Genomic DNA, 19,682 nt, shown 5'->3' with positions numbered 1-19,682 from the left:
TACCAAGCTAATATACTGAAGAGGAATATGCTGATGTAGTACAACAGGGTGAGTAAGAAGCCATCATCAAGAACTGGTGACAGTATGTTGAGCTGTGAAGTACATAATTACTAAACAAGCAGAGTTTCAATCACGGGCTAGCGGAGGCAGGTGTAGCTTGCAGATGTGATGCATACAATACCCAATGCAGCAGTGCTACACACAGCTTTTCATTTTCATCAGGTTCCCAGATCCTTATTTCCTTTCTTTTGCTTCTAAGAAAATCACAAGGCACACTTATACCTCCCTCCTTAAGAATGAATCTTAACTCTTAAACAGAAGGCCTGCAGTTATATCTCTGGAAGAAAAACGAGATGCCCTCTTTGGCTCCCTTTCTGCCTTCATGTTCACATTCAAGGTGTTAATATTGACTTTTTACTAGATAATTTTCATTCTGTAAGTAATATGCATTGTTTAGCTTTCCTTCTTTTTATGCTACCATTTGCCTTCTTGCACATTTTTTAGCAGATATTAACTCTATGTTATCTATACCCCGGGAAAAAACTTGAGTCTCAGCCTACTTGAAACAATATGCACTGTTTGTTCCTGTTAATGCTACAGGGTGAAAAGCTTCCTGGAGGTGTCAACAGTCTGGATACATACATTTTCCTTATTTCCTATGGGCAGTTTTGCTACTCCTACTTCCTCTTCTTCCATTTCAGAAGACACAAAGACACCGATTTGCATATGTGCAAGTACAGCACAGTCAACACAATCCACATTCCATGTATCTGCACCATAAGCACAAATCCCAGCCAGATGCCAACTACTGCTGACCTTCACCAAAAAAGCAGTATTCAACAGGTACAGAGACTATACTAAGAACTAACCAAACTTTTTCATTGCCCAGATTGCTAAAAACTTGGTATGGAACTGTGAGATGTCTCCTTCCCTCGGAGGGTTTTTCCCTTTACAACATCATTTTTCTTCTTTCAAATCTTTTTAAAGTTATTTTAATGCCTGCTACTCTATATGCTGGAGGCAAGGTTCATACCTTTTATTAGGTCAACTAATAGACCTGGAAGGAGTGGGATTTACAAGCTCTTCCTTCATAGTCCTCTCTCAAAAATGTTTTAGACACTAAGCACAATTTCAAACTTTAAAGAAAAAAAAAAAATCACATTCCTTTTTTGCTCAGTGACAGCTCAAAAATGGTTTGCATTCAGAGATTAGTGTCAGTAATAAGAGTTCATATGGACAATTGCAGCGCTCCTGGGAGCTGCAGAAGAGGAAAGAGAATATTGAAAGACACAAATTAACTGGTAAGAACAGACAATCATCTCTCAAGCAGCTCACTCCCCCCACCATTTGCACATTTCAGACCCCCCTGCCTGCCTGCCTGCTACACACAACAGAATAGCCTCAGAGGGCTGAAATGCCATGTTCAGCCACAGCCACTGCACTCCTTCCTGCCTGGGTGAAATATCATGACTCCCTGATATACTGAAAGTCAAAAGAAAAAAAACTAATAGCATCTTCTAGTCTAAGTCTAAGACATACCAATCTGTGATACTGCTATGGTACAAAAAGTATATACAAACAGGAGGGAATAAACATGCTAGGAAGCCATTTCTCTTCCTTGAGCCCTCTGCCTCCAGAAAGAAAATAGGTATCTACAATCCTCAAATATTAAGGCACCCAGGATCCCACTGTATTTGAAGAAGAGATTTTATGTTTTAAGCACATAAAGAAGTGTTTGCATGTTAAGATTTCTATATCCCCAATCTCGTTTAAGTAATCCCTCAAAAAAATCCAAAATCTAGCCCTCCAATCTTCCAGGCTTCCCCAAGTCTTTTCCTTCTTCCATCTAGTCAACACGTCTCTATTGTCACTTCCAACCACTGTAGCAGACATTCAAGAGATAGGCACAGAATTACAAATAAAAGCTCTTTATTTATTCTAATTATTACTTGCATTAAATAGGAGTCAAAGACCAAATCTGTATTAGGACCCATTATGCCAAATACATATGCAAAACAGGGACTGAAAAGAAAATATTTATGAGAGAGAAAATGTTTTCTAAGACAATTTTAGCAAATAACATATGTACCATAATCAACTAACCTAGACTGAATAACACGTTGGTTCAATCCAGCAGTATGCATATCTGATTCCTTTTACTGGTTGATCTGACAGGTATTTCTTTAGGGATTGTTAATTCCACTCCTCCAGCTACATCTACGCTGTTGGTAGTTAATGAAGTGTACAGCTACTGCACAGTGCTCTGGAACATGCTGATAGAAAGTTAATCCCAATAATTACTGGAGCATTGTGACATTTATATACAAACAATACCTGTTTTTTTAATTAGTTATACCTACAGACGTTGTATGTACATCATAGAAAAGACATTTTCCATTTAAGAGACCGCACCAGTCAAACTAACTGAGGAAGTGATGTGTGCAAGGGAGGAAAGACGAGAGAAAGCTGGCACTGCTTTTTAACATGACTGAAAGCAAACTATTTTGCAATTTTTATCCAAGCTTCATGATCATCCTAAATCCTAAGACTCTCGCTGAGCACTTCAGACTATGACAGAATTTGTAATTTTCTGAGAAAGGTTACAAGCTCTTTTTGTTTCTCTCACGCACACTGAGAAAATGCTCTTATTTACATTTTCTGTCACAAGACCTTAAGACCAAGCATGAGCTTTTGATCACAAACAGGAAAGTCAAGATGGAAAAAGTCTGTTACATGACAGACAGGAACCCCACACCTGCGTGTGCTATAATAATCTGCTATTACAACAGCAAAAAACCTAAGCCTTCTTTTCACAAACCCGACTTTTTTTTTTCTGAAAAAAAAAAAAAAAAAAATAATCATTGATTTCATATAGTTTTGCTCTCTGCCTCAAAGTGTTGGGCATTCATCTCAGACACCTAAACCATGACAAATGAGCTCTGAGTACAGTATGAGCAGGCACGTTAGGATGACACTCGCTGTAGAGAACACCTGCATGATCGCTATAATTAGCACCACTTAGCTTTCTTTAACAATTGATGCAATATTGTTCATAAGGAAAGAGAGTGTTAGTCACGTTTACAGAAAATCAGTATCACAATGAGTAAAATGGGTCTTAGGCAATGGTAATTGTTTTATTTTAACAAGAAAAAAACAAAACTACGCTAACACAGCAGAAACAAATATTTGTGAAAAAGGAGCTTTCTGACTTCTATTGTTACAGAAAGCAGGGCTACATGATGATCTGATCATCTCACAGAGAAGGAAGGTGAGGGAATTGCTTTTTAGATGTGAAAGGTTCAGTTATAGAGATGGTATTGATTTGAGTCAAAGAAATAAAAATAAAAATCAAAACCAAAAAAGCTACATTTTCTATATGCAACCTTTAAATAAAAGCTTATATTTTGCTTTCTTAGTTGAAAGGGACATTCTAGAAAACACCTGAAACAAACATCTAATACAAACATCTAAGAGTTTTCTTCCTCGTATGTAAATATACCATAAACCCAGCAAGAATGTGATGTTTTAACTAAGGCTTCTGCAAGACTTAATAGCTACTAAACCCAAATTTTATAGAAAGCTCTAAGATATATAAAGAAAATAATTAAAAGAGTTTAATTAAAAATAACATCTACTCTCTTAATGTGGCTGAAGAGAAAGGGAGAAAAACTGTAATCCTATTGAACTCTCAGTTTTTCCACTTGCCTGGTTACTAGTAACTTTAACAAAGAGGAAAATAAAGTTAAAAATGCAACATAACCTACCCCTCTTCCTAGTTTTGAACCGCTGGCCTGTTAGCACCGGCTTCTGATTCTTATTCATAAAATTTCTGGAGAAAAAAAGAGAAAAATATATTTTTACTATGGCATTTACAGACAACAGCTTAACCTAAAGGCAAAATAAACATCCAGTGTAGGAAAATCCCAACATGTGAAAGTTCGTTCTTGACATATACTCAAAGAGTACTTCACATTATTTCAAAGACGAAGAACACTGTGATCCAAGAATAACTTTGATGAGACGTGCTTCTCTCAAAACCTGGCTCTTAGCATCCCTACAGAAACCGTGAAGGTTCCAACCCGAGCAGGAAGAAGATGGAGCCTCTGTCCCTACTGCGGGGCAGGGGTACAGCTGCGCTGCCCACGCAGCTGATTGGGATGCCTGGGGGCACAGAAGCCTCTAGGGACACAAGATTTGGAATGATCCCAGCAGGGCTCCACGCCACACAGGTCTTGCCCTCTGACACGTTCCCCGGGCAATCAGATTCCCAGAGCTACACGCCATCCTTCTGAAGAAATGGCTGTGGTCTAACCACAAAGACAATGTTTTAACAATCAAATCCCTCTCAAGTGTTTCTTCCAAGCACCACTGTATCTTAGGAACTTTTAGTTCCTAAAAACCTGTATGTGTTGTACAATTAATAAAAGATAATCAACTTCTCCCCCCATTAATTTGTGTATAAATACATAGTTATGGACCTACATGGCATGTCATATAACAACAACAGTAAAAAAAAAAAATTGAGCTTCTATTACTTCAGACCCTAATGGCAAATCTCAACATGCAACATTAAAAAAATTGGGAAGTAATCAGATATTAATGCCATTTTATCTAAAGAAAACAAAACTATTTTTCAGCTTTGGATAGAATTAGTTTAATCCCACGAGACGCAGCTTGAGCAATGAGCAGCTAGATCGACAGCTGAATGCAAACAGCAGCGAACACAAGGAAGCGTGGCAGCACGTGGCAATGGTCACGGGTCATCCCCTGTCCTGCCAACAGCAGATGCCAGCGCTGGGATTCACGGGACACCTATTTCACAGCCCGCAGGTCATTAGGCCACTGTTACATACGATTTGCTTGTCCGGAATTACCATGCAAGAACCTTTCTCCTTTAGGCATGCTCTTCTAGTAAGTTTAGTTTTACAAAAATTTATATTATTTTTATTTCTTCACTGTGGACTGCATGTCTAGTTTAAAAGTACATACATTTGCCAACACTTTTTCCTACCATGAGCAAAGATAAACTCCATGGCTAGAAAGACGCCATCAATCACACGTTACTATCCAATTAATGCTCTCTCTATCCCTGAAAGTTAATTTAACAACTCTGTTAATGATGCTCCAGTTATGCAATATGTTCCCATTCACCAGACTACCTCTTCTAGTTGCAGCATCACCAACTGGCCATTTCTGCAGCATTTGAAATGTTTAACGTGGCAAACCACTGCTTTTCTAGCCTAGGTCTACCATTTATCCGCAGTCAAAAACTGCCCGCATGCACTGGCAATAGCCAGTAAAGTTCGGAGTGGAGACTGGTTTTGCTTCCTGCAAGTCATAAAAAATACAAAGATGCAACAAGCAGTTAAACTGAGAGGTTCACATTCATCACCGAGACTTAAAGCTACTGTTTTAACAGACCAAGGAACATTTAAAAACAACTGCAACACTGAATACCCTTCTGGAAAAATGATTTGCCCATCTGCAGAGAGAGTTAAAAATGGCAAACCATGATATCACAGATCTTTTAAAGTGCTGTAGGATCCAAGCCTCCCTTCACAACAGAGCTCAGAAGTGTCTTTCCCCACTTAGCTGTCTCAGTGGCAGAGGAACAGGAGGTGCTTTACAAGTTAATTAGGCAGATAATCTAGCAGTCAACAGGGATAAAGCAACAGCCCAGCCTCTAGCCAGTGACCGGCTAGATTTGACGTACTTATCTGTTTTGTCTTTTTGGCCTTCAGTTATTTGTAAGAGACTGATCTCTAAAATATAATATTCATCCAGGCATTTTTGATTGTTTTTATGCTTGGCCCCAATACTTTATGCCTTGTTCTGGGTCTAATCACGTTCATTACAATTGATTGCAGGAGGAGCCCATGAGGTTTGGAAAGAAAGTATCAAGCAAGTGACACAGCAGTAAGAATTAATCCTCTTATCACAGCTCTTTCAGAGCACAAACATACTGTCGGGCTGGGATCCACACTGCCCACATCCTTAATGAAGTTAAAAATGGCAAAAAAACTTCTTTAACACAGAAGCCGTGGGGACAATGAAATGAATGATACCTGACCTTCAAACTCAGCCATACTGGTATGGTTTCCTAGTTGCTATAAAAGATATAACTGCATATGCTGAATTTCTAGCACTAGACTTCTCCTTTCCTCTGGTGCAGCGTCTTGTTTTTAAGCTGCGAGAAGAGCTGCACTCACCTGAAGCTTGACTGTCGGATTTTAAAACCCTTCCCTGTGAATACAAAATATGCCCTTTAAGACAGCTGGGAACAAGATTTTAAAAAAAGACTCACCACTTGTGGCAGATTTAATGACTAGAGGTTCTGCCCAACAGAACAGACTCTTGAACAGTTAATTACTAGGAACACAGGATCTGCCGCCTTCTATATTTAGCTTTAAATGCACTGCGCTCTAATCTGCTGGAGTGAGGGTCAGGCTTTATAAGGCACTCGCTCCCTCAAGCTCTGGCCCAGGGAGAGCACAGACACTTTCATGAAGAAACTAAACTGCAGCATGAGCCTGAACAAAACCAACCCAGTGATCTATACGACAGCCCAGGATGTATCTACACCACAAATGACACCAGCTACAACTACAGGTGCCTGGATGATAGTTTAAAATTTACAAAAGTGAATGCAATGCAAAGACATTTTTTTTTAATTGAGAACACATCGTCAACAGCAGAAAAGCAATGGCTGGAGGTTGTAAATTCAGGGTGGCAGCATATAAACTTGCACAGCACATTTGATTGCATTGCAGTGCAGCTTGCCTCTCAGGTGTCGTGTAGCTACGAAGCCTTGAAATCATAAAAGACCTTGAACAATTACATATATTCTCCATTTTGAATGGTACGGGATCTGGATAGGTCAAAGCCACAGGCAAATTTTGAAATGCCAGCTAGAGAAGTCTTCGTGGTTTCAGAGGAGTAAAGATCTTAAGGATGGGTATGGGTAGGAAGGAAATAGCCTCAAAAATAAAACCCAAACCACCAGTCAAACTTTTATATTGCAGTCCAACATCCTCCAGGATTCGTATGAACTACCAGCAGGAATGAGAGCAAAAGATGTGGAAATGATAGCTCCTTAGCACACTCCTTTCACAGACTCCACTCTTCTACGGAGGCTCAGCAATAGATGCTTTACTCTTGATTCTCCCTTTGGGAGCCAGAAAACCTCTTGTAGAAAACTCATGTGTTCAACTTACATACCCAAATACTTTTTATTTTATAAGCAGGTAACTCAGAAGCTGGGTTGACTCAAGCAGGAGATGACAGAGAGCAGTAGAGGACCAGGCATCACACTCCAGAACAGGCTCATTTTCCATAAAAACCTCAAAATGCTGATAACTAACTTGCAGCTACGAAATTCTTCAGAAAAATAAAAAAAATGCATAACTTAAAACAGTTTCACAAATTCCACTCCCACTCTTGTTACCAGGCTTCTACAGAACAGATTCATACTTAAAAAATACACAAGTTGTTGAGTTGTTACATCTTCCTGAAAATGCCTGAAGTCCACAAGTTCAGCTTTCTCTACAGTTGCTTCTCATTTACATGCTAAAGACCCTAAACAGTTAAAATAAAAATGAGGGACATCTACAGTTGTAGATATCTAGACCTATATGATATAGCAGTTTCTATGATCGACCAATCCTCAGACAATTAAAATTGTAACAGATTTAACTAATAAACCCAGCGTTAATTAATAAAATTAATTTATAAAACCAGCAACAGATGAGGTAAAAGTTACTTCAGAGCTTCAGCAAGTTTGAACTTGCTTCACAAGTTCAAAAAATGTAGTCTTTTATCCATACCACAGGGAAATTCTTATGATGATTAACCCTAAATTATTTAAAGCTTTGATAAGGCTGAAGTTTCTACCAAGCTAAAATACTGGAAACATTTGTTCTTGGAAACATATTGCTCAAACTGAAAAAAAAGGAGTACTAAAAACCTTTATCCATACCAATACTATTTTTCTAAGCATCATTTTACACTTCTTTTAACCAAAATCTCAGAATCGTCTGAGATTCTTCAAACATTAACATGCTCATGATGAATTCAAGAACAGTTGCTTCACAGCAGCGAAACTTCACTGCCCTACTTACAGAGAGAAGGAAATCAATGCCAGACAACATAAAAAAAAAAAAAGAACAAGCATTTAATAAAACTCCCTACCAATATTTTATGGCTCTATGTATGCAGGGCACTGTAAAAATGGCGAGGGAGCCTACAGGCGCAGGCAGTGACCATTTGGGCAGCCCACTGGTAGGCTCCAGGGGATGCTGCTGCTGCAGGGACTCATGCCGATGGCATTCGATTGACAGGGTGCTGGGGCGAGCTGCCAGAGCACCACCAACACAGGAACACCAGCTTTCACAGGAACAGATGCTTGGCAGGAATTATTCCCATCCCCTTCCCTTGCTCAGACATCATGCAAGACGGGAGCACTCATCACAAAGTCAAATAAAATAAAAGCATAGACGGGGAGAGTTTCTATGAAGGAAAAACTCCAACCCACATATCAAGGTCAGTCTTTTTCTCCCCCAAGAAGTGAAATACCCAGGATATTAAAAGGCTTTATTGGGTCTTTTTTGTCCAGCAATGTTACTAGGCGTTTTTATCCTCTCACTGTTACAGCTCCAGGCTTAGGATGAAAACCTAAAGAGGGTTTTCCCCTTCTTTCAGCAGCAAGCCAAGGAGTTATGTTAAAAACAAATTACCAAACTCAAGCTGCATGGAGGAAGAGCTGCCCTTGCACTTCTGCTGGAGAGGAAACATGTCAGCACACAGCCAGCAGCTGCCTCCGCTCCCCGGCAAGGCAGCGGGCAGCGATATTATGAGCTAACAAAATCTGTAGGTGGAAAACTCATAAATTATTACCAGTACAGAGGAACAGAGCGACGTGAGGGGACGACAGGACAAAGCGGATGCAATGCAGCCGCTGGTTCTCGCCTAAATCCTCATCAGGCTTCCCACTTTCCACCCAGACACTGAGTCCCTGTGAGGGCTCTCACAGCTCCTCCTTTTCCACAGACACTTCTCAACTCCTGGGTGCGGCGAGAGGCAAGCGACGGCAACGCACATCGCTCCCGCAGCCTGCACGGGTGTTGCAGTGGTCACTGCTGCGACTGCTGTGAAGCATTTTCTGCTTTAACACAGTTTTCGCACCCTTGTAAGGCTATGAAATCCATCTCGGCTGCTGACATTTTCCAGGTTCAGTCAGCGTGAAGGAAAAGCTCTTTATTTACACACTGGAGGCAGTATGATGGCTAGCCCTCAACATGAAGAGCGGCGGCGATGCTCCCTACCTCCTGCTAAAGCTCACTTCAATATTGTTGAAAAATAAGGAAATAAGAAGCTCTATTTGCTGCTTCCCAGGGTCGCAAGTGCCGAGGATGGGACCAGAGCTGCATTACGAAGCCACCTCTCCTTTTTCCTTCACTGCACATCTGGGGAGCTGCCAAGACCAAGCCCCTACACTTGGTGAGACTCAGCAGGTTTTCTTTACACAGATTGACTTGTGCTATTTCATCACCATTTTCTGAATTTTGCCTTTTGTTCCTAAAACATAGGGTTATTTAAAAAGTGACTAATAACTTGGAGGTCTGTAACTTCAGCAGTGGCACAAATCAGCAGGAAGGGAAGCGCCGCCAGCCGGAAAGTTTATCTTGCTATTTTGTCACACAGGCCACCAACAGTTACAATGATTATGAAACCTTTACCCCAAAAGTCTTGTTCAGTACAAATAGTAAAGCCCGAGCCAGACTCTCACCATGTTAAAATCCCCTCACTGATTTTATGGCACAAACCACCTCAATGGCAACATGCAGGGACTAAGCAGTCACATAACGATGTGCAGGGTAAATACAATCAACCTCGAGTTTTAATACTTACATGAAAAAAGGATACTGCTAATCCACAGGTTTATTGCTGAAAAATACATCTTCTGTTATGGATTTATTTTGCTTATGACATTAGAGTACATGAAGCAGCTAGATACCGACCTTTGATTTCATACTTGGAAGCATGCCCTAGTCACCAGTGGCTATCATATGTAGTATCTTAAGATAGTGTTGTAGCAGGTTTTCCACACACACTGAACATCCTCTTTCCCAAAAGAGCCTTCCAGAAGCTTTTAAGGCCCTTAATCTTTTTGTTTGGTTGGTTGCTTTTTTGTAATCACAGGACAGTGTTTTTCCACAGTAAAGAACAAGTGTCCACTCCAATAAAAGTACTTGTCCTTTATTAGTATGTCTACTGGGAGAGAGAAAACAAAGAGATGAAAGAAGTGGAATTGGTTTCATTCTGCAGCAAGTAAAAACAAATACCAAAAGAGAATTAAACTTACCACACGTTAAATAAAAAATAAAAAAACGTGCTCATGCAAGATTCTCCAGCCAAGAATTGTGTAACCTATGAGTAGTTACCCAGGTAAGAAATAAGTAAACCCAGACAAAAATGAGAAACTCACCGAAATTTGTACCATAAATCTCATCACCTAACTGCTAAACTGAGATGCACTGGAATATGTTTCTTGAAAAACAGTCAAAAAACCCACACTGTCATCAATTAATGTGCAATCACACAGTGCATTAGAGATCCAACCCGCTGCACTTTATTTTGGGAGAGCAGGTATTTCTCCGGTCACTAACCAAGAATTTCTACAGAAGTGGCTCAGCTGAATAACAACGTATGAACAAGACAGAAACCTACTACGACCGAAGCACTCCAGATGCACTTCACAAGGTCAAGAGAACTGTAAATTTAACCACTGAGGCAATGGACTTCTGTGTCTCGTAATCAGCAACCATATGAAATACGCATGAGTCATGGCACAGTCAGTGGAAAAAAAAAAAAAAACAACAAAAAACCACGAAAAAATTCTTAATCATTGACAGGTGAAAACAGACTCATAGAATAGTTTGGGTTGGAAGGGACCTTTAAAGGTCACCTACTCCAACCCCCCTGCAATGAGTGGGGACATCTTCAACTAGATCAGGTGAACTGATCAAAATACAAGTCAAGAAAATGAATCATATACTTGGGTTGACACACACAAAAAAATATCTTTCAGTAAGAAGGTTTCTTTCAGCAACTAAGAGGATGAATTAGATATAATTATTCAAGGACAAGGTATTAGTAGGAGCTTTTCTCAGACTGTTGAGAGCTCTTTTAGGCTGCTGTTCTCCTAACTAGAGGACCCTGAAATAATGGAGACAGTGTATTGATATAGATCAGCTCATACTCTAAATCATTCATTTTAACGTGATGGTTAGTCATTGAACTCCAAGCTTGATAGAAGGACAATCTCTTAGAAAAAGAAGGGGATGAAAAGCATCAGCAGAGATCAGGGTCAGGTGAACTTAGAAAACAAGCAGAAGACGGTACGATTCCAAAGCTAATAATGTTTTTTTTCTTATGCAAGACACCCCTTTCAATGGACTGTGTAGATGTTAGAACAGACTTCTTGAACTCAGAGGGACACTGGATACGCTGTTTATCCTGAAACATATATCCATCTCAGGTATCGCCATAGAGATGATGTTGCTAAAGGAAAAATGGCGTAGCTAAAATTCTGCAAAAATGGTTACAAAAGTACTGCTGCAATTTACCTCAGTCCTTCATTAATGTTTGTCAGAGAGAGTTGTACTAGCCACTGTTCACAGTACACTTGGAAGAAATCATTAATGGAGTTACTTTCTAGGGTCCCCCTGAACCAGGTCTCCAATAAATCAATAAATGCAAGTATTCAGAAGGAAACACATTAAAAAAAAAAAAAATTATGAGAGATGCTTCATTCCTAGCAACGAAGTCTGTCGGACACAAGACAACACAAGAACAGCTCAGTAATGAAGGCCAGTGGAGAAAGAGCAGCTTTTTGATGTAGTGTACCACTCCTCTACTCAAGTCCACCCTGCTTCTCTTTTTTAATGTATCAGCCCACTGAAAAGCATTTTTATGGTGTCGACCCTATTCATACAATTCAAATACCACAACAATAAAATCAGAAGATGTGCCACTTCCATTCTTTCTTGCTACCTCAAAGCTCTGAGCAGCAGTAAAAGCACAGGAGATCACCAGTGTCTCCAATGTCTCCAGAATACAGCGCTGCAGCATTTGAAAACCCATAAATTGTCTTCGAAATTACAAGGACCAAGCTTAAAAATAAAAAAAATAAAACCAAAGTGTGCATTCCCCAGAAAGCAATGCCTCCCAGTTGCTAACAGTTTATTATTTCATGAACTAAATACAATAATCAGAGGAGGGATATATTAATAGCCAGTACCTCTTACACACTTGCAAGCAGTGAAGGCCATGGCTTCAATAAAACAACTGCTTTAAGCAGTGAAGCAAGTTTCAACTTAGAACTCCCTAATTATTTCTTCAAAGCGTGTACAACGCAAAGGAGTTCACTAAACTAACACATGGCTTTTTACCTGCAGGATAGTGAGTCAGCTTCCAGATACCTGCATTCTGATGTTTCTGGATAAAAAGAGATGGCACAAAGAGCCAGCAGTGGAAATGCACAATGCTTTGCACCATGTCAACTATTCCAAACACACCAGCTAACATGGATTATGCTGTTAGCAGCATTCATTTGGATGAAAAAGGAGTCTGTAACTGACTTGTATCATTCTGCATCCCAAAAGCAGTCCCATGTTCCCCATGGCTGCTGCCTCCTCCTCCTCCTTGGAGCGGGCTGAACATTTTGACAGAACACATTAATTTTGGTGAACAAACTCCTGAAGTGGGGGATAAAAGTACTCAATGCTCAGATTGCTTCAACCTGCAAACAGTTATTTTCTAGGCAATGATGGATACAATCCCTCTCAGATGAAGCCGAGATAATTCTATGGCAATAGATAGTCACTCATACCCACAAGTTGACTGTTGAAAAAAAAAAAAAAAAAAAAAAACGGGAAAAAAAAGAAAAAAACCAAAAAACACAACCCAACAGTGCATGGCACAGGGTGCCTACACAAACAACTATTATCCTGGGTGAGTCAGAGAAATAGCTATTACAGGCTGAACACGCAGAGAGGGGGCACAGACTTGCTAAGCTACCCACTGCTTGGCAGCTCGCACACCAGCGCTCTCAGCCTGACTTCAGAAAGTCATTTCTTCACCCCTGCATGGAAGCCTGAAAGCTCTTAGATGGATTCATGGAAGAAGAGTCTATCAAGGGCTATTAAACATAGGGATGTTACAACCTTCTAAGCTGAAAATTGATGTAAGTATGACAAGAGCATGAAAGAAAGAAATGTAGGACTCCCATCTATCTATATTTTTATACTATGGCATCTTCCCCCACACCTTTTTTCTCTCTCTTCCCCCCCGCCCCCCTGCCTACCCAACTCCACTAGCCACTTTCAGAGACCAGACTCTGGACCAAAGGCCAGTTCCTCTCAGTAAGTTCAGCTTTGGTATGAGGTCAGGTAACTTTTAGGCATCATGTATCCCACGTAGCTCCATCTCACTCTGTACTTCAAGAAAAGCTGTCTCTTAAATCCACAAAAGCACAAGACAAGCATTGCTCACCCATGACGGCATTATCCACTTGGAAGTACTACGCCAACAGCACTCAGAGCTGGGTGGCAATTCAGAGAGGCCAAGTGAAGAGAAGTAGTAAACAAAAATGCCAAGAGGACTGACCTGGGTCAGCATGTTGCATTACTAATTTTGTAGGAGGACTTAAGGTTGCTTCTTTTGAGATGAGGGGAAAACATTGAAATTATTTGTCTTCAGTGATGAAAACAAAAACCTTTGACCCAGTCTGCATAGAATACTGTGATTCAACCCACGTATTTCTTCCCAGTGATTGAGGATGTCCAGCGTTGTGACAGTGAGCATATTGTAGAGACTGGTAATAGGAATTACATTGGTATTGTGATTGAACTGTGTACTGCAATTGCTTGATTTTGTTACATGTAACTTACATTTATATTGTGTTTTCAGTATATTTTGTATCACTCTGCTAAATAAGAAATCCCATGTAACATCAACTACCTTCAGATAATTAAATTAGATAGCAAACATCACACCCTCCACGTGTGCAATACCTAAAAGATGCTAGACAGAGAGTACTGGACCTCGACACTATTCACACATCAGAACAAACTAGGAGGTCAGTCTTGGTTTGGTCATCAAGAAGCTCAAATGTTAAGCTATCATGGATGGCACGGTTTCCTCTATTTTGATATACCATGCATGGACAGAGCCACTGAAGTGCTCAAAACACCACACCTTCTCTCAGTTTCAACAGTTCAGCTCCCCTTTTCCTAATCTTCTTCCATGCTGTATCTGGACATAAATGACATTAAATGCAACACTTTTCTGAAAATATAAATGCATGAAACCAAGAATGTGTCTTTGCTGGTAATCCAGATTCAGAAGACTTTGAAGTCCATCCAACTAACACAAATAATTCACACTCTATCCATAAACACAGCATTGCAAGCAATAGATATTAAGAATGCTATGAATGCATCTTGATAGTTTTGTTCCTGAAAACGATATATTTATAAGCAATTTTGATCATAATTGCAACCAGATGAAAACTCAGTTCTCGAAAATACATTTATATACACAGGTGGCCAGAATGTCAGATTTAAGAAATATTGCCATGAAAGGAAGTTAAATAAAGTAGCAATATAAATCACACAAGCTAAGGGGAAAAAAAAAATTATCCTGTTGCTTCACTAATTTGTATCTATTTTCCAGTATCAGCGTCATGCGCTAACAGCATAATGACATTACAAGAAGCTAGTAGAAGTTAGTGAGAGACATCTGCTTCAGCCAGATGTAGACCAGAACAGATATATAATATTTTACCCCACTCCATCACAGAGGCAGCAAATCCCACCTGCGGACACTGCTGTTTACACTGCAGCAGTTCCTGAAGCGCTTCGTGCCCACGCATTAGCAGTGGAAGCACGGACACCTGTCAGTCAGCTCAGTCCAACGCAAAACCCAACAGTTTAAGTGATGCTCTTGGTTGTGAGGACCACTACCTATTTTGCTGTCAATCATTTTAGGAGGCAATCAGCTAAGTCAAAACCCATAATCACTTTTCTTGACCAAACAGCCAACTGTCAGAATCCAAAAATGGGGGGCACTTGACCTAATTTTAGAAATGAATGACAACAGACACCCAAATCTGACCCTGTGATCGTTGCCTCTTTTCACCATCAATGGAGGAACACACATTTCCAGAAAATAACTTATCTAAAATTTTCTGCTTGCCCATCTTAGGGGGAGATCTTCAGGAAGTCTTCAGCTTTAGGCACTCTAGATATTTGTACTAGATCAAACTTCCTCCATCGGTTTCTACAACAGGAATTCACACCTGCAGATTGGCAATCTGTGCAAAAGCGAATGACAACTCGATGACAACTGAAAACATCTCAGGCAGAGTTAAGAGTTTAATTACGCACCCAAAATTAACAATGGGACAATTACTAATGGTATATTTTGCAGTTCTGTAGTTAATTCAGTAGACCTGCCTGTTTATCTTTCTGAAATGGTTCACAGAACTTCCATCGTTGGCTGGGAAGTTTCAAAATCCAGGGTACCACAAAGAACAGGCTCCGCATCAGACCACAAACACTCACCCGCACCCAACCCAGCTTCTGAAGCCAAGCATTACTGCAGGGGTTATGGATTTCTAACCAGAATAGGTTTAATATCTTTTTAAACGAGCATAAAACATCACTACGCCAGCCAGCCAGGCTTCCTTTGGGAGAAAAAGCATATATCCGCTTTGCGGTTGTTTGGGCTGTATCAACGTCAGCTCGGCACAATGATATTTGACATTATTAATAAGGAAATCTATTTCCTTCTTTACAAGATCATTGTTCATGCTCTGCAAAGACCAGTATCAGCAACCTAATTTTGCAGATAACCTAATAAAGGTTCCACCGAATGTATGTGTGTAGGCGTATGCATACATATGTACATGCAACAGAGTAAGAATGCCAATAAAAGCTACATTAGATTTCTACAACCCACTTCCTACGAGAATGCAAGATATGAAGAATTTAAAAGGTTTATGGATGGAGACAGCTAAAGGATTGATTTTTTTTTTTCCTGAACTGAGAAAACACAATGAAAGGCTTGGCTGGTTTCTCTGAGGACTTCAGAAAGACGTGACAGTTAACCTAGGGCTCTTGAATGCAGATCTAGAAAGGGATTCTACAAAATACACTAACTTTCAGTGAAAAAGGGGCATACGCTTTTCACTTCTACACCTCCTGTCCTTTTGAAAGAAACAGCAGCTTTCAAAAGCCAAAAAACCATTAACAGCTACTGCGTCTATAGTACAATAAGGAAAAAAAAATAATTCTAATTTTAAGAAGTGAACTGATGCTGAATTCCAAAACGTAGATCTGTTCAGCCAAACTCAAAGTGAATGAACTGACTGTTAAAGCCCGTGCAGACCAACACATTTACATCCCACCTCAAATGTTGCTGTGCCTAGTTTGATATGCTCTGTAGAGTTGAAAAACTAGAAAACCTGGCATATGTTCTTTGCTAATGCAAGATAAAATGCAAAGGTAATAGAAGGGCCAACCTAAATTTATTTTTAAAAAAATCTAAAATAAAAGAAAGCAGATATTCAACATGACTCTCTATCGGGGGCTTTGCAACAGTAGGCAATGTTCCTGACAATGCTGCAAAAACAGAGTTGATATTTCAGAGTAAGAATATGTTGATATGAACTTTTATTAACCAATTGCTGAGAACACCAATTAAGGTAGCCATTCAGTAATCTAATAACCTAGTTATTAACAAAACCAGAGTAATTTATACTCGGATTACAAAAAATTAAAAAGTAACAAGGGATGTTGAAAAGAATAAATGGGGAACATCTTGGTCTACATTACAAAGACAGCGCCCTTTTCCCCATCACCAACATCTTGCTCTCCCTCAGCTTCAAAAGATTTTTTGGGGTTGTCTCCTCATACCATAACACTGCTTTTGCAGCGCTGATACCCACCCGGTCAGACTGAAAAGGTCAACAACTGTTTAAACTGAGAAGACAAGGCAAAGGGAAATAGGAAAAGAATCAGGTCTTCCTCTAAGCAGGAAATAAAAGCCACTCAGGGAGGGCACTAAGCTACTAAACTAGTCCTAGCATCAAACAGGCTACCCACGAAATGCTTTGGCTTGACACATTTGGCTTCAAGGAGCTGTGGATCACTGCTTACAGATGAAAGTTCAAGAATCACACAACTTCATCACATGAGAGACCCAATAGTCTGGTGCCTTGATGATTGAGTAGTGTAGGTCACCAAACAACCAGTCCACTATTGTAGTGAAGGATCTTGGGAGGCACAACTGCAATGCAAATAAATTGACATACTGATGGCAGGGCACGTTGGGAAGAAGTCACCACGACTTTCCAGCATACGCCTACAAACATTTTAACAGGAATACAAAAATAAAAAATATAAAGCCCTTCCCTTGGCTCCTTTGGAAAAGCATATTATGATTATGTTTTCCTTTCTCTAATTCAAGTAAAAGTCTTCTAATAAAGTTCCACAAAACAAGAACCAAAGATTCAGGCGGCCCTGGGGACATGCTGACCGGGGCCTGTTTTGGACACAAAATGCAGGAAAAAAAACCCATGTCAGATGGAATATGGAATTCAACAGCACAACACCGGGCTTCCAAAGCACTGGCTGATGTTTGGGGATCCTCAGGTCTCGGTCACAGAAAACCATGCATTAAGATAACATAGTCAAAGCAGACCTAAGACAGAAAGGAGACTACCAGCACAGGCTTCAGGAGCAACCTCAGAGAGGTGCAGAGACACGGGACAAAACCAGCAACAAGACTCTAACCAAATTCATCATATCAATATTGGCTTGTAGGGTTGCAGTTTGAGAAGAAACTCACCATCCCCTCTTCTTCTTAAAGGGTTGACTGCTCCTTGAGTATTTAAAACAAATAACATACTTTGTTTTTCTAATTTCCTATTGCTTGAGGCATAAAATGGTAGTGAAAATAAATGACTAGCCCTGTAACTGCTAATGCTCATACCACATTACGAAGATTTAACCTCCTGTGCCTTATCAGAAGAAAAATGACTAACATATAACTTGAATGCACTGAATGAATATTTCCTTTTAAAAAAAACATTTCTAGAGAAGTAGGGGATTTTATTTATGGAAACAGCACCGAAAAATGATCACTTCAGATTACAAATTACAAACGGAACTGCTTAGACTTCTTTTTCTACATGAAAAGAAAACACATTTAAGGAAAACATGTGAAATAGTGGTTATTAAAATGAAGTACAACCCCAAAGCCATATTTAATTGTTGTGCCTGCAGTAGTTGAAGGAGTTGTAGAAGGGCGTAACTCGCTGCGATTCAAGACATCACAGGAGATGCTTCCTTCCTGTGTCCCTGACCAACCTCTCTGTCGCTGACTGCGTCTAGCATTTTCCTTGCCTGACCTGTCTCTCCTCAATTATAATTCTCACCAGAGGTAATCCACTCCTCTTACAGGCTGACTAAAAGCAATAATCTTTGTCCACTAATATGAATCTGCAATAACTGCAAGCAATCTCTATACAAAACTTCTCCATCTGACCTAAGAATAAGTCAGCTTTTGCACAGCAAATCCTTATACGGTACTTCGAAATATGCCTACGTATGAAGTACTCAATGAATTTAAAAATTCCTGCAGAAAACTCTATGTGAATACCACGGCAAAACCACATTTTTAATTTCAAAAGCTCTTAAACACATAGCAACAAACACCTCTTATAAACAACATCCCTATTACAGTTGGAATTACCGATTTAGTTCCTGGAAATATTTTCCTGACTTCTGGGAAATTTAAAACCAAAATACATAACTCGACAAAAGACAATTTGTTTTATATGGCACATGAGGAAGATTTTTTACTATATTAAAACATACTTAGTGATAAAAGCATATCTAAAAATGGAATGGGAACAAGACTGAACAACAGGGGGGAAAAAGCTCTTACCACATGTATTAGCCATTACCCAGGTTTCAGCTTCTGTACTGACTCGTGACCAGCTTACCTCTTAATTACTTTCCCTTTGCCTAGGAAGTACGCACCAAGCACCTCCTAGTCCTGCAATCTGATCTACATGAGCTGCCACTTGCACTTATTCAGCCCCATCACAAAACTGTGATCCAAGTCAGAAGGTCTACCAGCAATATGTTAGAAATACATAATTTCCCTTTATTGTGCTTGCACTATACAACCACACTTTACAGAAGACCAAAGCTGTTAAACCCTAAAACTCGAGCGTTTCGTTCTGCTCTTGGCTTTACAGCACGTAAGAACCTTGAGGAGCACTATGCTGCTGTAAATACGGCCACCACACCACTGTACCCATCCACTTGGTCACTGGACTCTCTCTCTAATTTGCTTTTTATTTTGGAATAACTTTTATTTTAACTTTGCAGTCTCTTACAAGACCTAGAGCTAGATTTAAGAGGTATGATACGGCAAGTTGAAAAGGTTTTCAGGCATGCCAGAATATTATTGCACTCCGCAGACTTCTCTCTTTAGAAGAAGCAATAGATTTTTTCCATTTATCAATTTTCCTCTCACACACCAGCGGTACCTCTGAGTGATCCCTGAGTATCCTAGTTATCTTTGAACAGATAATTACTATTTTAAATTAA

General features: G+C 39.8%; 1 protein-coding gene across 4 annotated transcripts in view; it reads right to left on the bottom strand.

The window, feature by feature from the left end:
• The window catches only part of BZW2 (basic leucine zipper and W2 domains 2), a 60,579-nt gene that overhangs the window by 34,991 nt on the left and 5,906 nt on the right, over positions 1-19,682 (bottom strand). For 2 of the 4 annotated variants that reach the window (XM_074574807.1, XM_074574808.1), the window contains exon 2: positions 3,765-3,829. The exons of the other annotated variants lie outside the window; for them this stretch is intronic. In XM_074574807.1, the coding sequence (XP_074430908.1) occupies positions 3,765-3,822 (58 nt within the window). In that variant the 5' untranslated portion in view covers positions 3,823-3,829. The remainder of the gene's footprint in view (positions 1-3,764; positions 3,830-19,682) is intronic. 4 annotated transcript variants of the gene reach the window in all.

The sequence above is a fragment of the Larus michahellis genome, chromosome 2 (assembly GCF_964199755.1).
Source record: "Larus michahellis chromosome 2, bLarMic1.1, whole genome shotgun sequence".
Classification (NCBI taxonomy): domain Eukaryota; kingdom Metazoa; phylum Chordata; class Aves; order Charadriiformes; family Laridae; genus Larus; species Larus michahellis.
Note: the sequence above shows the minus strand (reverse complement) of the source record. Positions and strands in the feature narration are given on the sequence as shown.